Here is a 15278-nt window from a genome sequence, read left to right as displayed (position 1 = left end):
AAAAATATACGTGTGTAACGTTTATTCATGTGCATATATATAATGAAACATTTATTTGGAAACATCAAGCCTGTCATTTAATTGAATTCTTGTAATAGACACAGATGGTGCGATTATTTATGGGACTGACTGTATTTTACTTCTTAAGTGAGATGTGAGTCGAATAAATAGAACCAAGTTCATCTCAACAATCTCGAAGTTAATTATTACAAAATGGAGGAAACTATACAGGGAAATCTCCGCAAGACGGCATCGGCATCGATGTGGCAACAACGAAACAATCGCCCCGAGCGTAATTTCGACCAAGAAACCGAAGCTCGTGCAATTCATCAAAATTTCATCTGCGATTCAATGGTCGGTTAAGCGAGACCGATGGGGTCGTCTACAGGGTGCCGCCGACAACGTGGCAAGCGCAAAACAGTTTAGGTCAATAACGATGATTCCGATGATTATCTTCACCCCGTGGAACTCCTTACGTGGCCACGGAGCGAAAGGAAGACGGAGGAATGAAACGGGAGAGTACCGACGAGACGCGGACGTGTGTGTGACCCCCTTTGTGTGCAGACGATGCAGCGGCCCAGTGTAATAGGAGTTAATCGAAAAAAGTAAGTAAGACAGAGACGGGAAATAATTGAAGATCGGCTCCGTCGCGTCGAGACGTTCGCAATTAGCTGCCGCACACGAGGGCACCGTGGTCTAGTCGCTAATTTTCTCTGATGCAATAGGAATCGGTCGTGCAGGAATTTGAAAAAATTTTCAGGGTGAGACCATGAGGATTTCTCCTTTCTTCAACGTTTATCCAAGATGGATTCCAAACGAGACGAATTTCTTGCATAGTTCTCTGTTAAATAATTATATGCTGTTCACTGAACAGTTATGATTTTTATTTTTCAGGGTCTCGTAATCTTCTACAACATTTTTCTAGATAATGTTTTAACCTCTTGCGCTCGAGGCATTTTTTTTATAGAATCAAATCCAGTCCATTTTTATAATAAATTTCTGTGACACCAAAAACTCTACTTCGAAGAAAAACATCACAAAATCACTTTTAAATTACATATGTCGCCCTAGAGGCGCCACCCGAGCGCAAAGGGTTAATAATTAAATCGTGCAAGGGAAAATGTGTGAAAATGTATGAGGATGTGCATGAATGCAAAAATATATGAAATATCAACAATAAAATACACGTTATGCTGTTCAGAAGGTGATAAATACTTTAACTAATAATAATTCGTAACTGCAGTGTGTAATGCGTTTACCGTAGCGTGGGTCATAGATGACCCACGCCGTTTCCCTTTGAATCCATTCAAGTTTTCAAGCAGAGATTAGTAAGGTTTAATTGAATTATGGAATAGTATTTATCCTTAACGAAAATCATACAATCCAATCATTTCACAATAAAATTAATAAATCCACCGTCATCTAATGCAATTCGAATTCCGTCGTGGGTCATCGGCGACCCAGAGATAACATTGCCGAGGTATCGTTTAAAATAATCGCAAAAATGCACGGTATCTCGAAATACTTATTAAAATGACCATATTAGCGCAATCATTGCGTGCAATAAACTGGTCGTGGATCAACGATGACCTATGTAAAACCTTTGTTTAAAAAGGCTTCTATTAAGATCCGTAGCAACATGGAATGCTTCATAATATCGTTAAATAATGCGGCATTATCTTGCACAATGCACTTACTTTATCGTGGGTCACCGATTACTCATGGAGAACTTTCCGTATAGACCAACCGTGACTTTCTCTATTAATATCGCGATATCGCGAATTCGCGGTGGGTCTAAACATAATCGAAATGGAGTACATTCGTTCGAGTTACTTTCGATGAACCGAACGCTGTTGCTGGTTGCGCAAACCGAACAAAAAATAGTGTACTTGCCAATCATGGAGATCTGATCGTTCGTTATAACAGATCAAGAGTTTATCGCCGTGTCGATAGTACAGCAAAAATGGAATATGTTGCTCGACAACAAAAAAACAACTCGCCGTGCTTACAAAGCAATTGCTTTAGAATATTCCGAATAGCTGAATAATCGCTTTAACGCGGACACGTGCGGTTTCGTCGAAATAATTCTACTCTCCTCGTCACGAAACTGAATCGAGTGCTTGCGCATAATGTTTCATATTATCAATGTTATCATCGTTCGAATTACTTTTCGCGAACGTAATTCGTAACGTTCGAAATTCACGAAGAAATTATTTGCTTCTTTAATCTCAATTAGGGTCTATTCAGTTCAGTTTGTTTTCTAGGTCAGTGGTGCTCCAGTTAAAGTATTCTATTAACGAAGATCGCTTATCTCGCGTGATATAAATTAATAGTATCGCTGTGAAAAATAACAGCGATACGATCAATGATTATTGCATAATATTACGTAATTGGGAAACTTTTGTATGCTCTCCTCCTCTTGCATCGATAAAAATGATCATGATTTGTGTTGCACGTGCCACCTAAATTAAACAAATTTTTTAATGAAAGATAAACAACGACGTAAGTTGTACGTGATTTTTAGCGATTTAACAACTAAACGCGATCGATAGCGCGTCTGTGACGCGTTATTAAACTAGATTTTGAAAACCTTTTCAAGAATTCATTATTAAGAATTCATTGTCATTTTATTTCTACAACTATTTATTCACTCTTTGACACTATTTACATTAAAGATGAGTTGTAGAATAGACTTGTCACTTTATGAAAATTTATAACTAGCGAATCAGGCTCAGAAATCCCCCTTATCATTTAGTATCACTCCCACCATTATCGATTACGATAAGAAACCAAGTGCAACGCTTTAATCGACAAACTTGAGAACTAAGACCACAAGATGTTGGTCAGTCGTTAACGAAGTAACGCAATGATAAGTAAACTCGAACACGCTTTCATAAAATAAAGAAGAGTGATATTTAGTTTATAAATAGGAAATAGGAAAGCTAATAAATTTCTAAATTTGTTAACGTTTATGATTGATCCCTCAACTCAAAATGGTTCCCAATAAGAGTTTATGGTTCTGTAAGTTTAAAACAATAATATAGTTTAGCGTGTAAATACATTAATTTCTGCATCAGCATATGGAATTTCGAATACTGCTAACGTTTTTTATTGATCCCTCAACTGAAAATTGTTTTTAATAAAAGTTTCGTACAGAAATTTTCGAAGATCTGTGATCTGTGATCTACGTGGAGGCGACGACAGTAGCGCTATCTATTCTTATTTCGATATTTCCCTAATGTAGGGGGTTTGACACGTATGCGGTTTCCCTTGTTTCCGGATTCGCATAAATGTCAGTTGTCCACTGGGAAAATATCGCTATCCATCGTTTCCCCGCGATTTTCACGTGATCAGGTACGTCCAGCATCGGAAACATCTCCAAAAAATTATGGAGGCTTGTGATGTCACGCGAAACACACAGTTGCACTTGACCTAACCTCACTTCAGATTTGTTTCTCGAGTAATGTTACTTCGAGATAGACACGTTTCTTATCTGGTCAAATGTATCGATTAATGAGTGAAAGATGCACGACTTTTTATCTGTTACTTGTTTAGAGAAAAATACAATTTGCATCTCAGAATGAAATTGTACTTTTTTTCGAGTGCATTAACGCTTATACCAATAACTAATTCAGGGTGTAAACATTAAAAATACACTGCTATACGTTGTTTTGATTCCAGGTCGTAAGAGGAGACTTTCTTGGCAAAGTGTGTAACATCAGCCAAAATGAGCACGATTGCGGAACAACCTTGCTATACTTTGATAAACATTCCAATCGATACGGAGCCATTGAATGAGCTCCAGCTTAAGCAAGATCTTGAAAAAGGGGATGTGCAGACAAAGATCGATGCCCTTAAGAAAACAATTCACATGATCCTCAGTGGGGAACGGCTGCCAGGACTTCTGATGACTATTATCAGATTTGTCCTGCCGCTGCAGGATCATACTATTAAGAAGCTTCTATTAATATTCTGGGAAATAGTTCCAAAGACCTCTACGGATGGCAAGTTGCTTCAGGAAATGATTTTAGTCTGCGATGCTTACAGAAAGGACTTACAGCATCCGAATGAGTTTGTCAGAGGTTCAACTCTTAGGTATTAATCGAGAGAATGGTATATCTTACCGAACGAAGCGTGCATGATCACAAGAATGCTTTTGCATCTTTCAGATTTTTGTGTAAATTGAAGGAACCCGAACTTTTGGAACCGCTAATGCCAGCAATAATTGCCTGCCTGGAGCACAGACACTCTTACGTTAGACGCAACGCCGTTCTCGCTATTTTCACAATATACAGAAACTTCGAGTTTCTCATACCAGATGCTCCCGAATTAATCGCGAAATATTTGGAGGGTGAACAGGACATGTCGTGCAGGAGAAATGCATTTTTGATGCTGTTGCACGCAGATCAAAGCACAGCATTGTCATATTTAGGCTCTTGTTTGGATCAAGTGCCCAACTTTGGCGACATACTGCAGTTGGTTATCGTTGAACTAATTTACAAAGTATGTCTTCGTCGCCAGAATGTTTCGGCTTTCGTCTGTCTCATATTCAAGAGTGTATATGTTTACAGGTGTGCCTCGCAAATCCATCGGAAAGGGGACGTTTCATCAGATGTATTTATAGCTTGTTGAATTCGCCGAGCGCTGCGGTTCGTTACGAAGCGGCTGGCACTTTGGTGACGCTCACCAGCGCTCCTACAGCTATCAAGGCTGCAGCCTCTTGCTACATTGAATTGGTTGTTAAAGAAAGCGACAATAACGTCAAACTGATCGTGTTAGATCGTTTGATCGCAATGAAAGATAGCCCCGTCTATGAAAGAGTCCTCCAGGACTTGGTCATGGATGTACTTAGAGTCTTGGGTGGGTGTTTCTAACCGAACGAAGAAAACATACTCGAGGAATAAGAATGTCGGTGAAAAAAATGTTTGTTGGTCCTGTAGGTTCGCCAGCGTTAGAAGTCAGAACTAAAACGTTGGCTCTGGCTATGGACTTGGTAACCACACGCACGATCGAAGAAATGGTTCAACTTCTGAAGAAAGAAGTGCTCAGAACGGCTGGTGGTGAACACGAAGATGCGGGTAGATATCGACAGCTTCTTGTGCGGACGTTGCACGCCTGCTCTATTAAATTCTCAGACGTCGCCGCTACCGTGATTCCCGTACTGACGGATTTCCTGTCAGAGAATAACGAAGCCGCAGCTACAGACGTCCTGGTCTTTGTTCGCGAAGCGATCCAACGTTTCGAAAACCTCAGACCGCTGATCGTTGAAAAGCTTCTCGAAGTAAATATTCCAAGCAACTAATCTAACCTAATTTCATGCTCAGGCGTTAATCGACTATCCACTAATTCCTCGGATCGTCATTTCTGCGTAGGTTTTCCCACATATCAGATCCGTGAAAGTACACAGAGCAGCATTGTGGATTCTTGGCGAGTACGCGACGTCTAAGGAAGACATAGAGGCTGTGATGAGTCGCATACGGGCTGCCTTGGGTGAATTACCGTTGCTCGAAGCGGAGAACAAACGCCAGGCTGGTGAAAAGACGCTGGAAGATGGAAGTACTCAAGTTGCACCGGCACAGTTGGTCACATCGGATGGAACATACGCTACTCAAAGCGCATTCAGTACAGCGTCGTCGCGTAATTATTTTTCCTAACCTCTCTAGCGTCGTAAAGATGTCCGTTCCGTAGGTGGTTAATATTAAATTCGTGACTATAGGGAAGAAAGAAGAGAAACGTCCAGCATTGGTTCAGTACATGATGGAGGGCGATTTCTTCATTGGCGCCTCTTTAGCGACAACTTTAGCTAAATTAGCGCTTCGTTACAAGGGTCTCGAAAGCGACCCCCAAAAGAGCAATCGTATGCAAGCGGAGGCGATGCTGGTGATGTCCAGCGTGTTACAGTTAGGTCGCTCGGGTCTTCCCACGAAGGCGATGACGCACGACGACGCTGAACGATTATCCTTGTGTCTGAGGGCCTTGGCTTGCCCGACGCCGCTCGTTCAAAAGGTGTTCACCGAGGGTTGCCGTGACGCTCTTGGTAGAATGTTGACAGCGAAGGCCGAGGAGGACTCGCAGAACCAAAAGGTTGTCACTTTATTTTATATAAAGACGTGTCCAACCCTAACTGGAACATTTGAATGTTACAGGCGAAGGAAAAGCCAGGCAGCATCGTTCAGGTGGACGACGCGATCCAGTTCCTGCAGTTGAGTCGTGGATCAGACCCAACTGGTGGAGCGGGCGACATGTTCGAACAAAGTCTCAGCGCGGCTGTTGCTGGAAGACCTGGTGGTGCTGGAGATGCCCCGGCTCCTAGCGCTTTGAGCAAGGTTACGCAACTGACTGGCTTCTCGGATCCCGTGTACGCGGAGGCTCTGGTCCACGTGAATCAGTACGACATCGTGCTCGACGTCTTAATCGTCAATCAAACCGAAGATACTCTGCAGAACTGCACTTTAGAGCTGGCGACAATGGGCGATCTGAAGCTCGTGGAGAGGCCACAGCCTATCGTCCTCGCTCCAAGAGACTTCGCGAGCATCAAAGCCAACGTAAAGGTGGCGTCCACGGAAAATGGCATAATATTCGGGAATATAGGTGTGTGAATGATCCGTGCGCTTAACGAAACAGTGTGAGTGTAAATAAAAAATACCGATTGATTTTTCTTTAGTATACGATGTGTCTGGAGCTGGATCCGACAGAAGCGTCGTTGTGTTGAACGACATACCCATAGATATCATGGATTACATAGTACCAGCGACGTGCACCGACGCCGAGTTCCGACAAATGTGGGCGGAATTCGAGTGGGAGAACAAGGTGTCTGTACATACGACATTGTCAGATCTGAGGGAGTATCTCGCGCATTTATTGAAGTCCACGAACATGAGATGTCTAACGCCGGAGAAGGTATGGACATTTATTTACGCAGTTTAGATGAAACTGCGGCTATCACGATGTTTTAATATCGTTACAGGCTCTTTCTGGTCAGTGTGGGTTCATGGCTGCGAACATGTACGCGAAATCAATATTTGGGGAGGACGCATTAGCGAATATGTCTATCGAAAAACCATTGAATAAACCATACGCACCGGTGGTCGGTCACATTCGCATCAGAGCGAAGAGCCAAGGAATGGCGTTGTCGTTAGGAGATAAAATTAATGCCACGCAAAAAGGTCCACAGAGTAAAGTTGTGCAGGCTGCTTAAAGCACAGTAGTTTTTAATCTATCCCTCCCTCCCTTTCCCTCTCAAACACAGTATCCAAATTGTTTCGCTAAAAACGTGCCCAATTGGATTCCAATCTGATCAACGCTACGAATGGCGCACTTCAGTTCTCCTTCTCAATTCCACCATTCTAATCTCCCGCATTAGATACCGAGTGCGACGCGCCATTTTGTCTCTTTCTTTTTTTTCTTTCGTGTACCGTCAACGCCGAACGACGATACCTATGTATCCGTAAATGAAGAAAATATAGTACATACGATACTTTAGCTATAAGCCTGTATTTTATTTAATTAAAACTGATTTTTCTGATAAATATTTTTTAAGGAATAAAGAATCAACACTGTACACTCTCCTTTCAATGCTAATTTATTCCCACACGATGTAAAAATATTCGAAAGCGCAGGTTCCTTTGTTCACGTTGCTGCCCTAACGTTTTACATCCGACAATAAAAAAAGTTAGTTGTACGATTCCATACTGTTAAGATGATGCATGGTACATGATTGCTTTGAACGATCACGTTCGATGGAAGTAACTATTTTACGATACGGTGCTTCATAGCCAGCCTCCTTTTCTAGGCGATCTACTGGTCGCAAATCGAGGTGATTTCGGCATGATATCTACGAGCTTTTCCTTGTCCTCCGGTGTGCCCGACGTCCCTAAATTCGACATCTTTTTGGGACTCACTGTAGGCTTTAATCGCGATTTGATCGTTCTACTATCGTTAGGCACAGATAGCTTGGAATCTGTGGCCGCGTTGGGTTGATTGCCAGATCTCGATGAACTGGACGGAACTCTGGAAGCGTTGATGGATTGCACGGACAGCGTTGGTGCTTCTGGAATGCACAAGTGTAATTTGCCCACGAAAAGGAGCAAGAATATTAGAATATTTCGTAATTATATTTATTAATTATAGAATATCAGAATATTTTGTTTATTCTGGTGTATAAGGACGAGTTTCTTGTTTCTGTGTTCATTCTATTTCGTAATTGCGTGGAATACGGTTCTTAGAGTCACCATCTTGAAGAGTGCGCTGCTCAGCTACTAATTTTTGACACTGTAGGTATCACAGTTCGATTATCAAAATTATTACGGTCTCAATTATTTACTGAGCCTTACCTGATGAGTTTTGGTAGTTTGCCTGCGAGTTCTCAGGCTTCCTCCTGACGCTGCGAGATGGCGTACGATGCGGAACCGGCGGTGTATGTTTGGCGGGCTTCTCGTCGACGTAGTCCATCGTTATCACGGGCTTGGGCTGTAGAAGAAGATACGGGTGAAGGTAACAATCGAAATGGAAATAGTTAATCAAAACTGCAAAAATAATTCATCTGTCCAATGATGACCAAATTAAACGGAGGTAAAACCTAACCTAGAATCTTCATTTATATTTCGTGTTCGCAGTAACCTAAGCTAAGTGGATCTTTTACCTTAACAACGTTTGCACTAGGATCGAGCGACACCGTCAGTTTAGGAGGATCAGAGAATGTTTCTTGAGAAGATTCGTCAGTCTCTACTATGTCCTGCAAAACATGAAGGATCGTCGAGGCTGTGCTTTCAGGCAGCTCGATAGGCGACACGGGCGGCAAGGGGCTTTTGTTGGTCAGCTTCTGCGCTTCCTCCATGGCTTTCTTTAGGCTTATTTGACTCTGCATGGATGCCATGCTGTTGCTCTTGCCGATTTGAGAACTCTTGATAGCGCTGTCCACTAGCTGAAATTGTTTCACTCGATGCAAAAGTCTTTCTACGTTCTAATCATTTTCAAAGCATCGAGACCGCACCTGGCTCCAACGATTACTAGTCGATCGCAATACGGCCAATTTGGCGATTCTCTTCCATCTGGCAACGTTGTCCTCGCCTTCAGCGGGTGGCTGAAGGGTCGTCGCCTGCTCGTCGACTTCGGATCCCGTGACTGGGGCTGCTACGTGAAAGTCCTTCATCAGCCTCCTTTCCCAAACCTTCATTCTCTTGCCTAGAACAGCTGGGTACCATTTACATCCATTAGCAACAATCTAATTTGGCACTAGACGTTCTTTGTTACTCTTCAGAACCAAGTGGAGATCAAATTTGATTTCTTAACAGCTGCATACCTTTCACTTCGGGTTAATGGTATACATGTCACCCCTGTAATTGGTGTGGTCGACAAGATGTGTACTCGGTACAAAGACTGTATATTTCGGAGGTGGTAAATTATTTATGTCAAAGCATGGACGTTTGGGACTCGATCTATTATTTTAAACTTTAGGAAGGTTGTTTGTCTCCAATCGTCGCTAGATAGCTACAGATTTCAACGAAGCCAGTCGTGCTTACTTCTTTCCTTGGTGTCGGCGCCATTGATGTCCATGCCGTTCCTCCTGAGGATTTCGAGCAGCTCGCACCGCCAGGAGGACAGGTCTGACTTGAGCTCGTGAACGTCGTCCTCGGTAACAGGATCCATTTCGTGCTCGGAATGTGCGTTCACGACGTATCGCCATATCAGGGCCCTCATAACCGCCCCGTACCTAGCGAAAACGGACAAATGATCTCGGGTCGTAAAAGGCGAAAGCGCTGAGGCTGTATTGTTTGTCGTTATCGACGCGTCAGCCTTTTCTAGACACCGTTAAATCGCCCTCGAAGGTGGCCATTACTTGTAATCGTTCGTTCGCTTGTAATCGCTCGTCTGTCTGGTGACCCGTTTCCTCTGTAAGCCGCACAGCCTGAGCAACAGCTTAGGCGGTGGGAAGATGTTGAACGGGGGTGGAAGTGTGCCGCCTTCCTCAAAGTAGCTCATCCACAGCTTCGTTCTTGCGAACTTCCACTCTGTGTCCGCGCGTTCCTGCGAAAAGAATTAAAAAGATATCAAAGGAAACAGCAGATGGAATTTAAGTAGCCCTCTGGCGGGGAATATGAGAGTTAACCCCATAACATATTTTTTACAACACGCGTACCTCAATCATGGCGTAGCTGTTGCTCATCATAGCTATCAAGAGGTTCAGCAAGACGATCACGTTGATCACGGAGTACGATCCGAACATCAGCAGCCCCCAGAATCTGGTGTAAGACTTGATCCCTGAAAACCAGTGCAGAAAAGAAGCCTTCGAGAGTGTCTCACACTCGCACCTGAAACTTACCAGTGAGTTCAAAGCTTTCTATGCCAATGCCACCGAAACTGGCCCAAAACAGACTCTGGCAGGACTCGAAGACACTGCTGAACCTGCACAACCGAGGGAAAGCGACGTAATTCAGGAGTATCGTTATCAGACGTCTCCCGAGGAAACTGTGTCGCGTACCTTCGCCATCTTAAGCAGGATTCACTGGCTGCGTCCCAGGAGGGGCTTCCGAAGCCAGTGTAACACTTCCTTCTCTCCAGTTCAGCGAAGTACCAGAGCAATTGGTTGAGCCCGCAAGCGAAGGCGAAGAGCACCAGGGTGTAGATGAAGAAGAACTTGACGATGTCTATCACCATCCTACCCAAGGATATCTGAAGCAAATATATTTAGCTATTTATCAAAGTTAATAGGAAGGTTCGTATCAAGGTTCGTATCAACTCAATGTTTATCAAGAATTAACAAAGGTACCTGTAGAGGGCCTAAGTGAGGATTGATGCTGAACAAGTGGATCAACTTCAAAGCGCTGAAGACGTTGGCCCCTGCGAAGAGGCCTTCGGCTATCAGCTGAGGATCAAAGTCGCTCCAAGTCTCCCTTGGCACCATAGCAGCCATCGGGTCCTGCCTTATCTCGGCCCTCTGCTGAAGGTACGCAGCTGTCCTCAGCACAGCGGTCGCGATGTAGAAGAAATTCCTGGTAAAGTCGATGAAGTTCCACATGTCCCTTAGGTAGGCCTTCAGTCCGTCCACGTAAGCCTTGAAATTTCAATGCGACCGTGCATCTGTGAGTGTCTCTTTATGACTGAGTGGAAAACTGAAAGGAAGACTAATCTGCTGTATCAGGATAGCTAATTTCAAGTACTTTCATTTCAGGCAAGCAGAGGACCACTCGGTTATCCTTCGATCAACCCAAGCATCTTAACTACGATAGTAAAAGTATTGTTGCTGGACATCTCCAGTACCTCTCTCATCTCTTGCCAAATAAATCCAAGAACGTATAAGACAACGATACCCTCTAAATACGACGGAGCCGCGCCTCTTTGCTTGGCCAGATTGGCTTCGATCTCTCTTTTCGACTCATCGCTGCTGAATATTTTCGTCAGTTCCATTTCTGCACGTTGCGACACCAACATGAGAATGACTGGAACAAATCAATTGGTAGCTTGGTTACAAGTTACCTTCGGCTGGTTCCACGAGGAGACTCACACAGAAAGAAGACGTAGGACGAGGCGTGCACGAGAAATTTAACGAAGGGTTTTCGCATCAGCTGGCCCGTCCTGGACTCGGGCGCCAGCAGGTACATTATAGAATAAAAAGGGAACATCGTGGCGGTTTTCGCTAGGACTCCGCACTTCCCCCACGTGGACATCCGCCGGAAACCTGGCAGCCCGTCGTACCTTCGATGACAAATAAAAACACAATTCACGATTAACGTTTCTGTCGTTAATGCTCGTTGTCCAGGTCGTCTGCGAACTTCGGAACGTCTCTAAGGATTTTCACCTATTTCCATTATTCCAGGAAGACTCTCAGCGAAACGGATCTCGCAATTCCCTCGGAACAATTTCGCGTTCGCGAATTCAACGACAGAAAGTTGAAATAACTTTCTAATGAACTCACCAAATCGCCGCTAAGAGTTGCTGCACACGGGGGTGGGCGACGAAACTTTTCTGTTTATATTGCACGGCCAATTCCAATCTGACCAACTGCTTCGTGGCCAAATTGTTCTCGTCCTGCGGGTCGTAGTCGAGTATGGTGCGCAATTCGGTCGTGGTTCGTACTTGTTGCAGGAGGTCGACGGCGAACCTAATTGAAATCGAAGGGTGAACATCGAATCGAGTAGCTACGAGAAGAGTGGCAAAATGCTTACTTTTCCACTTGCTTTCGAAGCTTCAAGTACTCTCCTCTGCTTTCAGGTTCGGCGATAGCCAAGTCGCGAAGCTCCCAGCTCAACTGGAAGGCAGTCAGCAGGGGATCTGGTGAGCTGAGGGCTATGAGGCTTCGACTAGCCAGGGCCTTGTACTCGGACATCCTGGTAGCTGACAGCCTCAGAGGATCACCTACGAACAAGGAGCGCTATTATTGATAGTAATACGTCATCGTTCTGTTGCAAGGTAGATTTAAGAGTGTCAGCAGAGGATCTGATGCGCTGGGGACTCTGAGGCTTCGACTAGCCAGGACCTTGTACTCGGACATCCTGGTAGCTGACAGCCTCAGAGGATCACCTACAGGCAGGGAGGGCTATTATTGATAATAATACACTATCATCAATCAGCAGTCGCAAGGTAGATCCATAAAAGAAGACTCCATCAATCTGGACAGATCATCATCAGGCCTGGTTGCGTTATAATATATCTGCTTTCCTAGACTGCTGCTAGGGAGCTCCAGTGTCTACCTTAAAATCCGTATCACAAGTTATCTCACCAGTGGTCGATCGAAGGCAATCGGCACATCCACATTTGATGTCATGAGGCATGGGCAAGGTCGCTCCACGGTCCAACAGTAGCTTCAAGATCTCGTAGTTGTTCCTCTGGGCGGCCAGGATCAGCGGCGTTATTTCCGGTGGGTATCTGGCGGATATTGGGTCGACCTTCTGCCAGCTGTGAGTGATTTCCTTGACTGCAACGGAATTGAACGATTGGACATGGACGGTAAACCATACCAATGGTGTTAATATGCGAAATAACGTCGTTATTGAAACGTGGCTTTACGATTGTTCTCGCGTATAGCTTCGGCTGTAAGAAGTTCCTCGTGTTCCAACAGCAGCTCGACAGCCTCCACGAACTCCTGGTCGATTGCTCGAAGAAGGGAGTCCTTGGTCTCGACGCCCATCACCACTAGGAGCTCGACCATCTCCAAGTTCTCAGCCTCGATCGCCAGGGACAGGGCGCCACGACCTAGGCTGTCCATGCAGTTTATGTCCACCGATAAGCCCTGGAAGATTCAGATTCTTCGTTTCCTGTCGACCAGGAGTGCCTAGAGGCCTAGTATAGGACTCACGTTAACGCCACCCTTGTAAGCGGACTGGATGAACCTCTTCACGTTGGCCAGGTCCCCTCTCTCCACCGCCAGAAGGTACTTTTTCTCTTCGATGTTCAGGGGCCCGGGAAGACTGATGGAATAGCTGCTCGCCTCGCTTGGAGGGGTCTCCAGGTCCTTCTCGGATTTCTCGCAGCCCATTTTGGACCCCTGTGCGAGGGGGAATCCACCTTTGGCGAAGAAGAGTAATGGAGGATTGCTCAGTTCAAGTTGCGCTACAGGGACGGTGAAGTGGATGAATGCTACTGCCCTTAAACCGTTTTAACCGGGCTTGAAGTGTGTGTCGTGTTTAATGTGATAGTGACTGCAATAGTGTTCGGTTAATATATGTACACCCAGGTTGCTAATTGGAAGTTGGCTCTACAGCTCTATCATTAGTCACCGAAGAACGTGTCCCCGATAATATACGAACCCCTGTCTCTGCCAAGCTAATCAGCTAATGGAACAGGTAAGCTACCGGTGGAAAATACCTAAGGGATATCGCTACATGTTTCGAACAATTTACAAACCTCTGTCACTCCCCCTCGCCGCGTCACGCCACGCTGGATCCAGGAATCAGGAGTTTAGTCAGCTTTCGGATTGCAACAGGCACTCCCGTGTGGCGAACGCACTCAAAATCCCTCTCAGCGAAAGGTCAACAGCGCGAAATCGTTCGAGGAAGCGACATGGGACTGGGTGGTTGTAAGCGACAGCTCTGCGAAGCCGCAAACGAAGGGACTTTCCAGCTAAACACCGTCCAGCCACCGACCACGCTTATATAGCGGATGATGGAAATCGAATTACGGGCATTAACCGAGACCCTGTTTACTTGCCCGGTTGTTTAAAGTACCGTAAACACGCGGACTAATTTGCTTACCGATATCTCGTTAGCCACGCGAGGGGTCGCTAGGTGGTACTGGACATCGAGAATCGAAGAGTGACCGGATAATACCAGTGGAAACGACCTGAGTGGCCGATGTCATTCTCTTGGTCAGCTCTCACGGTACTCCATGCTTTTAGCCGCGCTTGTGATTCCAATTTAAGTGACAGCACATCCTACTTGGTGGGCGCGGTGCGGGCGATATAGCATTGGTTTGGTTCATTTGAATGCGCCAAGTGAATATACATTAATTCCGCTAATCCTTTTCGCGGAAAACGCAATAGGGGATCATCCCCCGGATGTTCTGGCTTCCCGAAGTCCGTCTTTTGATGGGAGGGACCATCGTAGGACACTGTGGAGCTAAGGCTTGAGGACAGGAATCCCTTAACGCTTGGAGTACTGACCATCAAGCTGATACCCATGATTTTTCTCACTGTCCTTCCTGAGAAGACAATACTGGATTATTCTAAGAATGTCCAAGTCTAATGCCTCGTAACGTACATCTTTCGGTAGGAGTATCACAATAGAATCACAGACCAGCGTTGTTAGAGTCCAGCTAATGATTACAACTCTGCAACGCGATCGTCCTAGACGTTTTTTTATGTCATTCTCCGGTTTTTACGGAGGATTGCCCTCTCGAATGGCCCCTAAAAGTTACGATACCCTTGGTCCGCGGATTTTCCACGCCGATCGATCCGGAATCCGTCTCCTGTCTCCCTCTTCGGACGGCGCGGATAGAAGGCAACGAACGACGAGAGCAACAGCGCCTAGCGAATCAATATTTGGCTATTAATTCGGTACACAGCGCAGCCTTGGATCAACAGTTTGCGGCTTCGACGCTGCTAGAAGCCACCGAACGTTCGAAAACATATGCGATGCGCGAATAGGACATGTCCTGGATCCTCGATTTGGGATTGGAATGCGAGTGACATCTGTTGGCAGGCCGTGGCCATCTTCCAGTCTGGGAATCCCAGTGAAATAGAACATATTACACGTGGAAAATAGAATGAAGCGAATAGGACATGTCCTGGGCCCTCAATTTAGGGCTGGAGTGGGGGTGACATATGTTGGCAGGCCATCTTCCAG

The 15278-nt window shown here is 45.2% G+C and overlaps 3 protein-coding genes across 5 annotated transcripts in view; 2 read left to right on the top strand and 1 right to left on the bottom strand.

The window, feature by feature from the left end:
* Window positions 1-124: 124 nt before the first annotated feature.
* LOC128879482 (coatomer subunit beta) lies at window positions 125-7561 on the top strand. Of its 2 annotated transcripts, none has more exons than XM_054128658.1 (10): window positions 125-605; window positions 3682-4095; window positions 4170-4503; window positions 4572-4860; window positions 4941-5281; window positions 5373-5637; window positions 5717-6084; window positions 6147-6591; window positions 6665-6900; window positions 6968-7561. In XM_054128658.1, exons 2-10 carry the CDS (start codon window positions 3728-3730, stop codon window positions 7196-7198), a joined length of 2877 nt encoding a protein of 958 aa, XP_053984633.1. In that variant the 5' UTR covers window positions 125-605; window positions 3682-3727; the 3' UTR covers window positions 7199-7561. The 2 variants fall into 2 exon arrangements, with proteins under 2 accessions (XP_053984633.1, XP_053984632.1); XM_054128657.1 differs by lacking the exon at window positions 125-605 and adding an exon at window positions 3195-3354.
* A 3-nt stretch (window positions 7562-7564) lies between these two features.
* On the bottom strand, window positions 7565-14072 carry LOC128879481 (transient-receptor-potential-like protein). 2 transcript variants are annotated; one of them, XM_054128655.1, is made up of 18 exons: window positions 13843-14072; window positions 13295-13503; window positions 13006-13228; window positions 12719-12913; window positions 12165-12354; window positions 11915-12100; window positions 11504-11694; window positions 11260-11438; window positions 10769-11053; window positions 10481-10671; window positions 10322-10404; window positions 10139-10260; window positions 9839-10026; window positions 9522-9712; window positions 8993-9192; window positions 8642-8923; window positions 8334-8469; window positions 7565-8050 (listed from the first exon to the last, which is right to left on the bottom strand). In XM_054128655.1, exons 2-18 carry the CDS (start codon window positions 13472-13474, stop codon window positions 7770-7772), a joined length of 3303 nt encoding a protein of 1100 aa, XP_053984630.1. In that variant the 5' UTR covers window positions 13475-13503; window positions 13843-14072; the 3' UTR covers window positions 7565-7769. The 2 variants fall into 2 exon arrangements, with proteins under 2 accessions (XP_053984630.1, XP_053984631.1); XM_054128656.1 differs by having other exon boundaries at window positions 7913-8271.
* Window positions 13999-15278, top strand: part of LOC128879915 (cilia- and flagella-associated protein 251-like) — a 5177-nt gene continuing 3897 nt past the window's right edge. The window contains exon 1 of the mRNA XM_054129483.1: window positions 13999-14014. Coding sequence (XP_053985458.1) covers window positions 13999-14014 — 16 coding nt within the window. The remainder of the gene's footprint in view (window positions 14015-15278) is intronic.

Source organism: Hylaeus volcanicus, chromosome 7, assembly GCF_026283585.1.
Source record: "Hylaeus volcanicus isolate JK05 chromosome 7, UHH_iyHylVolc1.0_haploid, whole genome shotgun sequence".
NCBI lineage: Eukaryota > Metazoa > Arthropoda > Insecta > Hymenoptera > Colletidae > Hylaeus > Hylaeus volcanicus.
The sequence above is the reverse complement of the archived record's forward strand: the minus strand, read 5'-3'. Positions and strand labels throughout refer to the sequence as shown.